The 13,432-nt window shown below is 43.0% G+C and overlaps 1 protein-coding gene across 5 annotated transcripts in view; it reads right to left on the bottom strand.

The window, feature by feature from the left end:
• The window catches only part of Naam (Nicotinamide amidase), a 233,641-nt gene that overhangs the window by 15,873 nt on the left and 204,336 nt on the right, over positions 1-13,432 (bottom strand). For 4 of the 5 annotated variants that reach the window (XM_071690574.1, XM_071690573.1, XM_071690572.1 and 1 more), the window contains one exon: positions 4,263-4,392. In XM_071690574.1, coding sequence (XP_071546675.1) covers positions 4,263-4,392 — 130 coding nt within the window. Of the gene's footprint in view, positions 1-4,262; positions 4,393-4,711; positions 4,863-13,432 lie in introns of those variants that run through there. The other variant, XM_071690575.1, reaches the window with a different exon arrangement.

Raw genomic sequence — 13,432 nt, 5'->3', positions numbered from 1 at the left:
GTCCGAGGTGTCTGGGAGCGAGCCTTCCCCTGGCCTGCAGGTGACGTAAATGGGTGACGCACCCTACCACCTGCCCTCTTGCTCACCTGATAATGACAGGTTCCTCCAACGTCTGGTCTGGAAGATATCATGGAACAATGGATTTGACCATAATCATGCATGTCCTGGCTCAGGGGTCATGAGAGATGGATGCTGGCTTTATATTCCTAAGCGTGCTGGGTTCCATAGTAAGTGCATTTGAAAATGCTTGGGAGAGGCAAGTTGGTGAATGTGGTGGACTCTGAATGTGGGAGCAGAGAAGAATCCTGTGTATGAGGTGACAGAGGTATGGAGGACAATGGCAAAGTTACTTACAGGGTGTTGGATTGCTTTCTTGAATCATTTGATCTGGTGCCACAACAGCAGCTACACACAGATCATTGGTGACAAGGGTGGATATGAGTGAATGGGTGAGTCCAAAAGATTGGTTGAGGCCAGTATTGGAGGAAGTGGCATGTATGTACATTCCAGCACTTGCCAGAGTGTAGAAAGAAAAAAAATAGCAAAAGTTGACCAGGTAAAGAGTAAAGTTCAAATGAATCTGGCACCATAAAGGTAGTTAATACAGCACTAAATATAAGAGTTAATGAATCTGACACTGGAAGTGTACAGATGGTTGCGTGTGAACATGATAATGACTCCCACTGGACCCCTGTGTTCATTAACTCAAATATTAGTCTGAAAATGATTTTTATTTCATGTACTTCTATTCATGCAATTTGGTCTAAATAAATGTATTTGCTCTCTCCTGTGGATTTGTCAGTCTGTCTCCTCAGTACTTATTTATCATATCACAACTTGAATTAGCTGTTAATGAAATAATTGTTTACGTACAGGTTTAGCCTATTATAAAATAGAGCTTAATGAGTTAAAGATGGTTATGTTTTTATTACAGTACAGTGTGTCGTGTATAGGCTAGATGGTATTCTTCACTGCCCTCTTTCTAGACGTGTCAACCACTACCACCCCTACCACATGAAGTATGAACTACTTACATACGACATTCATTAATGAAAACAGTAACTGACTGTCTGGTGAATGTAGATTCAAGAGCAATTGAAATGTGAAGACATCCTCAGATCTGTTAAACATACTATCATTTCAAAATGCTCTGTTGATAACAGGAAGAGAAAATATTCAGGTTTTCATAGTCATCAAAATTGTACTTGAAGCTATCCACTATCAAGCAGAGCCACAGTATTATATGATGGTACGTGTTACTTGTTAAGCATGTAAGAGAAAGACTTTTAGATGTTAATGTGGTGAGAGGGGCAGCTGGAGGGAAGATTTGTAGAGGTTTTCAAAAAAGAAGAGAGAATGTTGGGGAGAGGAGCATGGTGAGAGTAAGTGAGCTTAGAAAGACACTTGTGTGAGGAAGTACCAGGAGAGACTGAGTGGAGAATGGCAAATGGTGAGAGCAAAAGACATGAGGGGAGTGTGCTTGTAAGAAAGGAGTGCAAATGACTAGGAGATATATAAGATACAGCAGCAGGAGGTCAAGAGGAAGGTGCAAAAGTTGAAAATGAGGGCAAATGAGAATTGGGGCGAGAGAGTATTATTAAACTTTAAGGAGAATAAAAAGATGTTTTGGAAGTGGGTAAATAACGTGTGTAAGACAATAGAACAAATGGGAACATCGGTGAAGGGGGCAAGTGATAAAAGGTAGTGAGGAGGAGATGGTGTGAGTATTCTGAAGGTTAGTTGAATGTGTTTGATGACAGAGGGGCAGATGTAGGGTGTTTTGGTTGAGGTGGTGTGCGAAGCGAGAGTCAGAAAGAGTAGATTGGTGAACAGAGATAAGGTGGCGATAGCCTTGTGGAAGATGAAATCTGGCAAGGCAGTGGGGTTGGATGGAAGTGCAGTTGATTTCATTAAGAAAAGGCGTGACTGTGTTGTTGATTGGTTGGTAAGGATATTCAATGTATATATGGATCATGGTGAAGTGCCTGAGGATTGGCAGAATGTATGTATATAATGCCATTGTGTATGTATATAATGCCATTGTATAAAGACAAAGGGGATAAAGGTGTGTTTACACTACAGAGGCATATGTTTGTTAAGGATTCCTGGAAAATTGTATGGGAGGGTAGTGATTGAGAGGGTGAGGGCATGCACAGAGCATCAGATTGGGGAGGAGCTGTGTGGCTTCAGAAGTGGTAGAAGATGTGTGGATCAGGTGTTTGCTTTGAATAATGTGTGTGAGAAATACTTAGGGAAAGATGGATTTGTTTGTGACATTCATGGATCTGGAGAAGGCATATGACAGGGTGGATAGAGATGCTTTGTGGAAGATCTTAAGAGTATATGGTGTGGGAAGTAAGCTGCTAGAAGCAGAGAAGTTTTTATCCAAGGGTGTAAAGCATATGTATGAGTAGGAAGATATGAGAGTTGGTCTAAGGCAGGGGTGTGTGATGTCCCCATGGTTGTTTAATTTGTTTAAGAATGGGGTGGTTAGGGAGATAAATGTAAGAGTTCTGGAGAGAGGGGCGAGTATGCAAGCTGTTGGGGATGAGAGGGCCTGGGAAGTGAGACAATTATTGTTTGCCGATGATACAGCACTGGTGGCTGAATCGAGTGAGAAACTGCAAAATTTGATGACTGAGTTTGGAAAAGTGTTTGAAAGGAGAAACTTGGGAGTAAATGTGAATAAGAGCAAGGTTATGAGGTTCAGTAGGGTTGAGGGACAAGTTAGTTGGGATATGAGTTTGAATAGAGAAAAATTGGAGGAAGTGAAGTGTTTTAGATATCTGGGAGTGGACTAAGCAACGAATGGAATCAAGGAAGCAAAAGTGAGTCATAGGGTGGAGGAGGGGGTGAAGGTTCTGAGAGAGATGAATGCATGGGCTATATATACATAGGGTTGTACGGAGGAGGGTGGATGTGCTGGAAATGAAATGTTTGAGGACAATGTGAGGCGGTTTGATCAAGTAAGTAATGAAAGGGTAAGAGAGATGTGTGGTAATATACAGAGTGGGGTTGAGAGAGCAGAAGTGGGGGTGTTGAAATGGTTTGGACATATGGAGAAAATGAGTGAGAAAACGTTGACAAAGAGGTCATATGTGTCAAAGGTGGAGGGAACTAGGAGAAGCGGGAGACCAAACTGGAGGTGGAAGGATGGAGTGACAAAGATCTTGAGCGATTGGGGCCTGAACGCAGGAGGGTGAGAGGGCTTGCAAGGAATAGAGTGAATTGGAACGATGTGGCATACTGAGGGGGGGGGGTAGATGTGCTGTTAGTGGACTGAACCAGGGCATGTGCAACTTCTGGGGTAAACCATGGAAAGGTCTGTGGAGCCTGAATGTGGATAGGGAGCCGTGGTTTTGGTGCATCACACATGACAGCTAGAGACGTTGTGAACGAATGTGGCCTTTTTTGTCTGTTTTCCTGGTGCTACCTTGCTGACGCAGGAGGTGGTGATGCTGTTTCCTGTGGGGTGGGGTGGCGCCAAAAATGGATGAAGGCAAGTGAGTGTATATGGCTGTGTATGTGTATGTATATGGCTATACATATGTATATGTACATGTATGGGCGTGCATGTATATATATGTATGTACATGAGTGGAAGGGTCTTTCTTTGTCTGTTTCCTGGCGCTACCTCGCTGACGCGGGAAACAGCGATCACGTATAATAATAAAAAAATAATAACAAACGTAGGATGATCATGTAAAAACCTTGGTAGGGAGGGCAGTTGATAATTACGGAGGTTGGCTGTCCTCACCTTAGTTTACGGACTAGAAATTGTGGCGGATTTAGATCAACAGCAGTTACATCAAGTGAAAGTCATACACAATGAGAAGGAAGGGCAGCTTACCAGAAAAATGGGAATAAATGCACGTAATTCTTACGTGTGGTCCTCCTGGGAAAGGCCTGTCCAGGAACATTTGAGTGTACCATCACAGGACCCTGCATTATCCTCCTGCTGCATGAGTTGTAGGGTATCAGGAAGGGTGGAACAATGGTAGGATGGGTGTGGGGAAGAGGCAGGAGGAGGAGGATTGGGCCATGGGAAAAGGGAGCACAATAAGTAAGGTTGCTTCCTTTAGGCAAAATGTAATTCTGGAGCCTGACCATATTTAGACCTCCCTTATACTGTTCGAACATCATCATATCCCCCCCCCCCAAAAAAAAAAAAAAAAAACTGGACATGAAATACATAACGCTGGTGATGGTAAACCTCAAAGGCATCTTCCTGCCTCCCTCTTGTACCACCGTGGAGGCCTTACCTTGTTGGTGTCGAAGATAGTGAAGATGGTGTTGAGCATAGTTGAGTCCACGGGGTAGGGTTTGCCCCTCTCGTTCCTGAACAGTGCACGACACAACGCAGAGAATTCATTCTGGCTCAGGAACCCGTCCCTGATGGAAAAGAAACCATGGTTAGTGAATTCAATCAATTACAATTTTTTCTCGCACTGCAAACACCTTTTGTCAATACAAGTGGTTACTCTCGTCACAAAGGGAAGGAAAAGGGGTAACTACGGCCGTATGTGTGTGTGGGTACAAATGTGGAGTAAGTGAGATAATTACATCAGTATCATGTCCATAAAGATGAGATCACCCTTTTAAATCTGTGACCTAAGAACCTTACCACTTGCTAAGTTGTCAGGCTGGAGCTCTAGCTTGGTCTGTCTCCACATGTTGTTGGTCGCTTATACTTCTTTTGTAGGCAACTTACCTCATCTTGGCTTGATTTCGTCGCTGTCAATGGGGAAAGTTACTTGGGACAGGAAAGTGTGAGCACCTCTTGTCACCATTATAGTTGTCACTGACGTCTTACGAGAGGCAGCTGAGTCGATGAAGGTGCGTGGAATGTATTGTGTACTTGTGTACTTGAGCAAGGAATTTATCGAAATGAATTATTCTGGATTTTTAAGATGTTCAATATTTTGTACGAAGAATTATGCCATAACAGTTAACAGTTCACTGGTATGAGACCTGCACCCTCCACAAGCACCTTGGCTTCAACTGATATTCAAATACAGCTAGAGGTAACCTAGTTACATCTAACTACCTAGAGTCACCTAACCTAAACCATGTTAATTAACCTAAGACATCTAATCTCGACACATCTAACCTAGAGATACCTAACATGGAGTTACCTAACCTACAGACACTTAACCACAACGTAACTGGCTCAGCAAGACGGTACGACTCATGAGTACGATGTCCGACTTCCTTCCTCAACCCGACATCAGAACGATCATTGACGATGGTGGCGTGACCACTGGGTGGACCCTTAAACGTCAAAGTAAAAGCCAGGTTATCAAACCTAAGTCATATCATAATATTCAATGATCGTACTTTCATGCCGAAGAGGCTAACTGATGATCTCTGTTCACCAAATGACTTTCCGACAAAGATTTCAGAACGAATATCTAATTTATGAATATATAATACTCTACAGCATATCGATCTAGTTCTTTGCGTGAGTGCGGGTTTTTGAGGCATGGCGTGGGTGGGGAAGATCAAGCAGTTAGTAATACAACCTGACGGGGACAACAGAGGCGCGCAAAGGACACACACACACACACACGATCCGACTCAGTCCCTCGCTTCCCTCCTATACATCGTACAACACATACTATATTTGAATGACCCTCCTATACATCGAAGAACACCAAACGGGTTGACTGATCTTATACACCTTACAATACAATACCCAGTTGCCTGACCCACCTGTACACCGTATAACAAAATGCTCTGTTGACTGACCCTCACCGTATCGTAGGACCAGAGAAAAACAAGGGACACATGAGTTGGTGTTGACATTCATGTAACCCGCCAGTTAAACTACTTTTTTTTCACACACACTCGTCATGGAGGGCAGGATAATCTGGTGTTGGATGTTCCATCACGACCTTCTGATTGTCGTGACCAGCGTGACGCGTCTCTCCCGTCACGCAACACACAACACTTCCACACCACACCATCTAAATATTTAGATAAACACGGAACGGGACACAGTGTAGAAGAGACGGGTAAAAGTCTTGTGCATCATGATTAGTGTATTGAGCAATACGTGAGACAAGTATTATGTTCTTACAGTAAACAGTGATCCAGTTATGGTTATGGTGCTCCTCAATCATTCATGAAAAATTAAGATGAACGTCGCCATCTGCTGAGCGGACTCTACAATTTGGTCTGGAATTTAACATTAAATTCCTGGTCTGTGACTGACATACCCAGTACTGAATTCCATTCTCAGCCAAACCTATCATTAATTTCTATTCTTAGTGTCTTGAAAATCGTTGGATACTGTATGTATTCGCAACGTTGCGAGAAAATCTTTCCCAAGGCAGCCAGCGACCAGGGAGGTGCAGGTATTACTAGTACTCTCCCCACACCTGGGGTGTCGGGAGAGTTAGGTAGGATGCGCAGACAGCCAGCACTTTATTGGATGTCAAGTGTCACTCCTTTGGGCCATACTGCTGTTTTCCCTTACGCCATACGTAGACCGGTACATCTCCATGGCTTGTTCCTCGTAACTATATAGAGTGAAAAACCTGTTTTTTGAAATTTGCCAGAGGTCATAGTCATTGGAAAAGACATGAGAAGGTAGAGAGTTCCAAAGCTTCGACTTGTAGGGAAAGACGCATGTTTCAAAACGGCCCACCTTTTGAGTTGCTTGCGCGGTCTAGCTAGTGGTGTGGGCACACAAGCAGCCACCTCTCGGAAACAAAAACCAAAGTAATACCTAAAGAAGAGGGAGAGTGAACTAACAATGCGGCGTAGGGCAAGGGGGTCAAGTTTGGAAGTTAGCTTGGGTCAGTTTATAAGGCGGACCACCCTCGACTAAACTCCGTTAAGCAAGGTTGCAAAGCTTGAGCCACCCCAAATGTGAGAACAGTACTCCATACAAGGACGAATCAATCCCTTGTATAAACGGAGCAACTATTCAGAAAAGAAAGTTCGATATCTAAACAGGAAACCCAGTTTCTTAGAGGCAGACTTAGTTATTACTGTAATGTAGAGTTTCCAAGAAAGTGTGGATGTTACAGTAATACCAAGTATGTTCATCGAGTCAAGAGGTGGAATTATAGAACCGTCAAAGGAGAGACGAAAGTTGTGCGTTTTCGATAGAGATGGGTAGAAACTGGATCTTGGAGGCATTAAACTTACAAGATTTTGTGTACTCCACTGACATATCCTGTCCAAGTTTGAGTTTATTGAGGAAGGTGTCGAGACGAGATGCAGTCGTCAGCGTATGAGTGCATTGGATTATTTGTGAAGGAGAGAAAATCGTTGAAAAAAGGAGAAAAAGTGTAGGGGACAGGATAGAACCTTGAGGGACACTGGTGTTGATGGAGAAAAGTGGGGAGGCTGATCCTTCAACAACCACAGAGATAGATGGGCCAGAGTGAGGAACGGAAGGGGGAACTTAGAGATCAGATCCCGACACCACACCCTGTCAAAAGCCTTAGACATGTCAAGGGCAAATACACATGACTCCCCAAAATCTTTCAAGGATGTTGACCAAACATTAGTAAGATGGGAAAGTATATCGTCAGTGACCAAAGAGAAGACGGTGATTTTCGAGGTGTTTAGGGATATGGGAGTTGAGGAGGGATTCAAACACTTTGGAAATGGTAGATGTTAAAGCAATAAGATGATAGTTAGAGGGGTCAGATGGGTCACCCTTCTTGGGGATGGGATGTATCAAAGCATGATTCCAAGTAGAGAGGAAAGTTTTGGTTTTCAAACGGAAATGAAACAGACAAGCAAGCACAGGTGCAAGTTCAGAGGCACACTCTTTCAGTACACGGGGATAGATGCCATCAGGACCATAAGCCTTGCTTGTGTCCAGAGAAAGAAGATCTCTTCGGACAGTCCAAAAAGAGATAACGGGAAGGGACATAGGGTTAGTAAGAGGAGCATCAGGGGGTGAAGGAATGGTAGAGTCATTCAAGGTGGAGTCAGAGGAGAAACGGGAACCAAAGAGAGTTACTTTGTCTACGGGAGAGACAGCTATAGTACCTTCAGAACGGAAAATTGAAGGGAAGATAGAACGACATGTTGTTAGAGATGCTCTTTGCTAAAGACCCGAAAGACCTATCAGTGGATGATGAGGAGAGGTTATCGCACTTCCTTTGAATACGGGAACGCTTCGCCTCACGGATAACGTGCTTGCAGCGATTACGGGCAGTGATAAAAGCTGAATGGGAGCCAATGGAAGGGGAGTACTTTCAAGCCCGACATGCTTGATCCCTTGCTTGAATAGCCTCAGAACAGGAACGGTTGAACCAAGGATTAGATGAAGAGGTCGTCTTGGAGGAACAGGGGATAAATGCTTCAATTACCGCAAGAATAACCTCTGCTATGCGTTTGGCGGAGTCAGGAGCATCACCACATAAGAGACAGTAATTTACCCAAGGAAAGTAAAAAAAGAAATCACGTAAGTTATTTTAGTCAGCTTCGTTGAGGTGCTAGTATTCACGCTTAGAAGGGGTGCTGGAGGGGAAGGTGCCGTTAGAATAGGTACATGTATGAGAGTGTGATCAGATGAACCAACTGGGGGCGAGATTGTGTATTTACAGCGGGATGAACCAGAGGTGAAAAACAAACACAGAAGATTAGGAGAGTGGTCACAGCGGTCAGGTATATGGGTAGAGTGGGAGATAATTTGCTTTAAATCATTGAAAATGGGGAACGCGAGGGCTTCAATTCCTCCACCATCCTTATGGGAGGAATTCAACCATTCCCTATGGTGAACATTGAAATCCCCAAGATAGAGGATCTCGGCTTGCGAGTGAGCAGAATCTGTTATTACCAATTTGTACAGCAAGGGGAATGTGCGCGTCCCTTACTCTTGAGTGTACTTTGCACCTTGCATCCAGCACTGTGGTCTGAAATTCTCAATCTTTACAATCTGGGCAGAACTCGTGTAAATCAGTATATAAAATATCAGATATGATGTCCACCAGTTGCATTAGTGTCACTCCTCCTCAGGTGATTTACCTTTGTAAAGAACCAGTAGTATTAACTGATCTATGATACGTATGGCAAGCATCCAGTGTTACAGTATGATCTGAGGTAGACAACTCACAGTGAGGACCGCTGTGAATTGACACGGTGATCTTATACATTGTAAACAATTCCTCTCGCTCTCAACTGTATTTAGCATCAGGAATTACGAAAAATCACCATTCACCTTTCTCATCTACCAGTTCACGTAGAGTACCACAAACTCGAGCGATTGGACTCAGTGTCCGTATGGACAGTGTTATCAGTCAGGTGGAGGTTCCCACCCCCAGCAGTGTTACCAGTCAGGTCAAGGTCTTCCCCACAGCACCACCTATGTGTCATCAGTCAGGTGATGGTCTCCCCCCCCCCCACCACACACACACACACACACACACACACCGATATGATTACTGTTTCATGATAAAAGTAATTCTGCTGGATAGTTTTCACAGTGAACGGCAGCAACCTGGCCTCTGAGGTCCATGCACCGCAGTCCCGCTCATAATATCTGGTTGAGCTGTTTAAACAAAAAAATTCAGGTTTTATATGATTTGCCTCAATTTTTTCCCTATTTTATCGTGACACTGACTTATATATATATATATATATATATATATATATATATATATATATATATATATATATATATATATATATTTTTTTTTTTTTTTATTATACTTTGTCGCTGTCTCCCGCGTTTGCGAGGTAGCGCAAGGAAACAGACGAAAGAAATGGCCCACCCCCCCCCCATACACATGTATATACATACGTCCACACACGCAAATATACATACCTACACAGTTTTCCGTGGTTTACCCCAGACGCTTCACATGCCTTGCTTCAATCCACTGACAGCACGTCAACCCCGGTATACCACATCGCTCCAATTCACTCTATTCCTTGCCCTCCTTTCACCCTCCTGCATGTTCAGGCCCCGATCACACAAAATCTTTTTCACTCCATCTTTCCACCTCCAATTTGGTCTCCCTCTTCTCCTTGTTCCCTCCACCTCCGACACATATATCCTCTTGGTCAATCTTTCCTCACTCATCCTCTCCATGTGCCCAAACCACTTCAAAACACCCTCTTCTGCTCTCTCAACCACGCTCTTTTTATTTCCACACATCTCTCTTACCCTTACGTTACTCACTCGATCAAACCACCTCACACCACACATTGTCCTCAAATATCTCATTTCCAGCACATCCATCCTCCTGCGCACAACTCTATCCATAGCCCACGCCTCGCAACCATACAACATTGTTGGAACCACTATTCCTTCAAACATACCCATTTTTGCTTTCCGAGTTAATGTTCTCGACTTCCACACATTCTTCAAGGCCCCCAGGATTTTCGCCCCCTCCCCCAACCTATGATCCAATTCCGCTTCCATGGTTCCATCCGCTGCCAGATCCACTCCCAGATATCTAAAACAGTTTACTTCCTCCAGTTTCTCTCCATTCAAACTTACCTCCCAATTGACTTGACCCTCAACCCTACTGTACCTAATAACCTTGCTCTTATTCACATTTACTCTTAACTTTCTTCTTTCACACACTTTACCAAACTCAGTCACCAGCTTCTGCAGTTTCTCACATGAATCAGCCACCAACGCTGTATCATCAGCGAACAACAACTGACTCACTTCCCAAGCTCTCTCATCCCCAACAGACTTCATACTTGCCCCTCTTTCCAAAACTCTTGCATTCAGCCCCCTAACAACCCCATCCATAAACAAATTGAACAACCATGGAGACATCACACACCCCTGCCGCAAACCTACATTCAATGAGAACCAATCACTTTCCTCTCTTCCTACACGTACACATGCCTTACATCCTCGATAAAAACTTTTCACTGCTTCTAACAACTTGCCTCCCACACCATATATTCTTAATACCTTCCACAGAGCATCTATATCAACTCTATCATATGCCTTCTCCAGATCCATAAATGCTACATACAAATCCATTTGCTTTTCTAAGTATTTCTCACATACATTCTTCAAAGCATATATATATATATATATATATATATATATATATATATATATATATATATATATATATATATACATATATATATATATATATATATATATATATATATATATATATTATTACTATTACTATCGGTATCATCAGTGACAAGCCATGCATCACAAAATTCCACACCCTTCCTTCCTGGGGATAGGGGATTAAGAATACTTCCCACGTATTCCCTGCGTGTCGTAGAAGGCGACTGAAAGGGGAGCGAGCGGGGGGCTGGAAATCCTCCCCTCTCGTTTTTTTTTTTTTTTAATTTTCCAAAAGAAGGAACAGAGGGGGCCAGGTGAAGATATTCCAAAAAAGGCCCAGTCCTCTGTTCTTAACGCTACCTCGCTAACGCAGGAAATGGCGAATAGTTTAAAAGAAAAGAAAAAAAAAAAAAAAAAATATATATATATATATATATATATATATATATATATATATATATATATATATATATATATGTCATCTTTTTACATGTATTGTCTCTAATTAATGTTGACTCTATCATTTCATTTCCTCTAATATCATTAATATCAATAAAATTATACCAACATGAGAATTATCTAACTCATTTTAGGATTACCGTAATCATCTGCAACTAAATCTGGTATTAAGACAAATAACTCTACTAAAAAATGAATAATTATGCGATTAAGACTGAGGACGTCAGTCAGAAAACCAACTGACCTCCAACACTGTCAATCTTTACTGAAGTTCGTTTATCTATTTCTGTTTATTTCACTTGTAAATAATTTGCCTTTTTTCAACTTAACTGTGAAACTGACTTTTGTTAGAATTCATACCACTCCTAAGATGGACAGTTAACTTTTATAATCGCCCATTGTATTCCTTCAAACTCCTGCATTCTTCTATCGACGCCGCGAGTAGAAAAATCACGTCTGGGCGAGGCTATGACATCGTCACTTGACGAAGGTCTGGCGAGGCTGCAAGGATGTGTCATCGTCAGTTGACGAAGGTCTGGCGAGGCTGCAAGGCTGTGTCGTCGTCAGTTGACGAAGGTCTGGCGAGGTTGTGTCATCGTCAGTTGACGAAGGTCTGGCGAGGTTGTGTCATCGTCAGTTGACGAAGGTCTGGCGAGGTTGTCATCGTCAGTTGACGAAGGTCTGGCGAGGCTGCAAGGATGTCATCGTCGGTTGACGAAGGTCTGGCGAGGCTTTGTCATCGTCAGTTGACGAAGGGAAGCATTGTCTCGTCGAGGAACTTCTAACTCCAGAAGGAGTCCATCATATTCCTGCTTTTGATTTCGTTGACATTAAAATCCAAACGGATTTTCTTACTACTGGGGACTGAGGCGCTCATGGATCGCTAGTTTCGTGCGAATACCAGTTTTCTCTTCAGACTGATGAGTTCGCCCCAAGATCAAAAACCAACGTTCCTTATGACAATCGCTCTCTGGGACACACGTATCTCCACCCTGGTAAAACAATCCAGCTGCTTTACACTGTAGTCCCGTGCCATAACCAAGTCAGTCGTGAGTATACCGTTTTCCTTCCAATCCAGCTGCTTTATACCGTAGTCCCGTGCCATAACCGTCACTCGTAAGTATACCGTTTTCCTTCCTATCATTTTCGATTTAGTTATTATTTATGATCCATTTAGTCTCCGATATGACTAAAGTTGTTCCAGGTGTCACCAATATACCGATATTACCAATTTTCCTCTCAGTATCGCCAACTTGGTCCGCGATTTGACCAATTTTGTTCATGATATAACCACAGTTGCTGTTACCAATGCTCTTTATAGCCGACTCCGCCACGCCAACAAATCAATCGATTCACCAAACGGACGATACTGGCCACTTGCCGTGCGCCGCGGGACGAAGAAAATTACAACCATAAACTTCTACAATGGCCAACGTGTTAGCTTGAGTTTATCCTTTACCTCTACATCGGATCAAGCCTGGCAGGATAATCATGCAATAAACCAGCTATGAAACACCTTAATTACCCATATGACGGGTAATATCAGTGATTATCATATTTCTCCAACCGTCCGGAACGCCTTCTATCAACACTATCAAGTTATTGCAGAGCAGCAGATTAATCTTCCCTCAACACAGTTCAGCTTTTTGCTCGCCCAAGATCGATTCTTCCCAAGATTAAGTTCCTTATCGACTATTTTGCTAAGTTCACTTCCCCAACGCTCGATAAACAACTGGTGTGGGGCATCCACCCCCTCTTCCCTACGAAAGGTCAGTTGCCCTACCCCCTGAGCCCGCCCTTCCCGAGTGACGGGTTTAGCTCGCGTGATCTAAAGTCTTCCTGAAACTGTTTCATTCGCTTCCAGTAATTGTCAGTCTGACCTTTATCCGAAAGGTCAGTTTGAATGATGATTTTTGCTCCCAAATTTCATTAAAAGTTTTATGAATAGCTCACGACAAA

Source organism: Panulirus ornatus, chromosome 48 (assembly GCF_036320965.1).
Source record: "Panulirus ornatus isolate Po-2019 chromosome 48, ASM3632096v1, whole genome shotgun sequence".
NCBI lineage: Eukaryota > Metazoa > Arthropoda > Malacostraca > Decapoda > Palinuridae > Panulirus > Panulirus ornatus.
The sequence above is the reverse complement of the archived record's forward strand: the minus strand, read 5'-3'. Positions and strand labels throughout refer to the sequence as shown.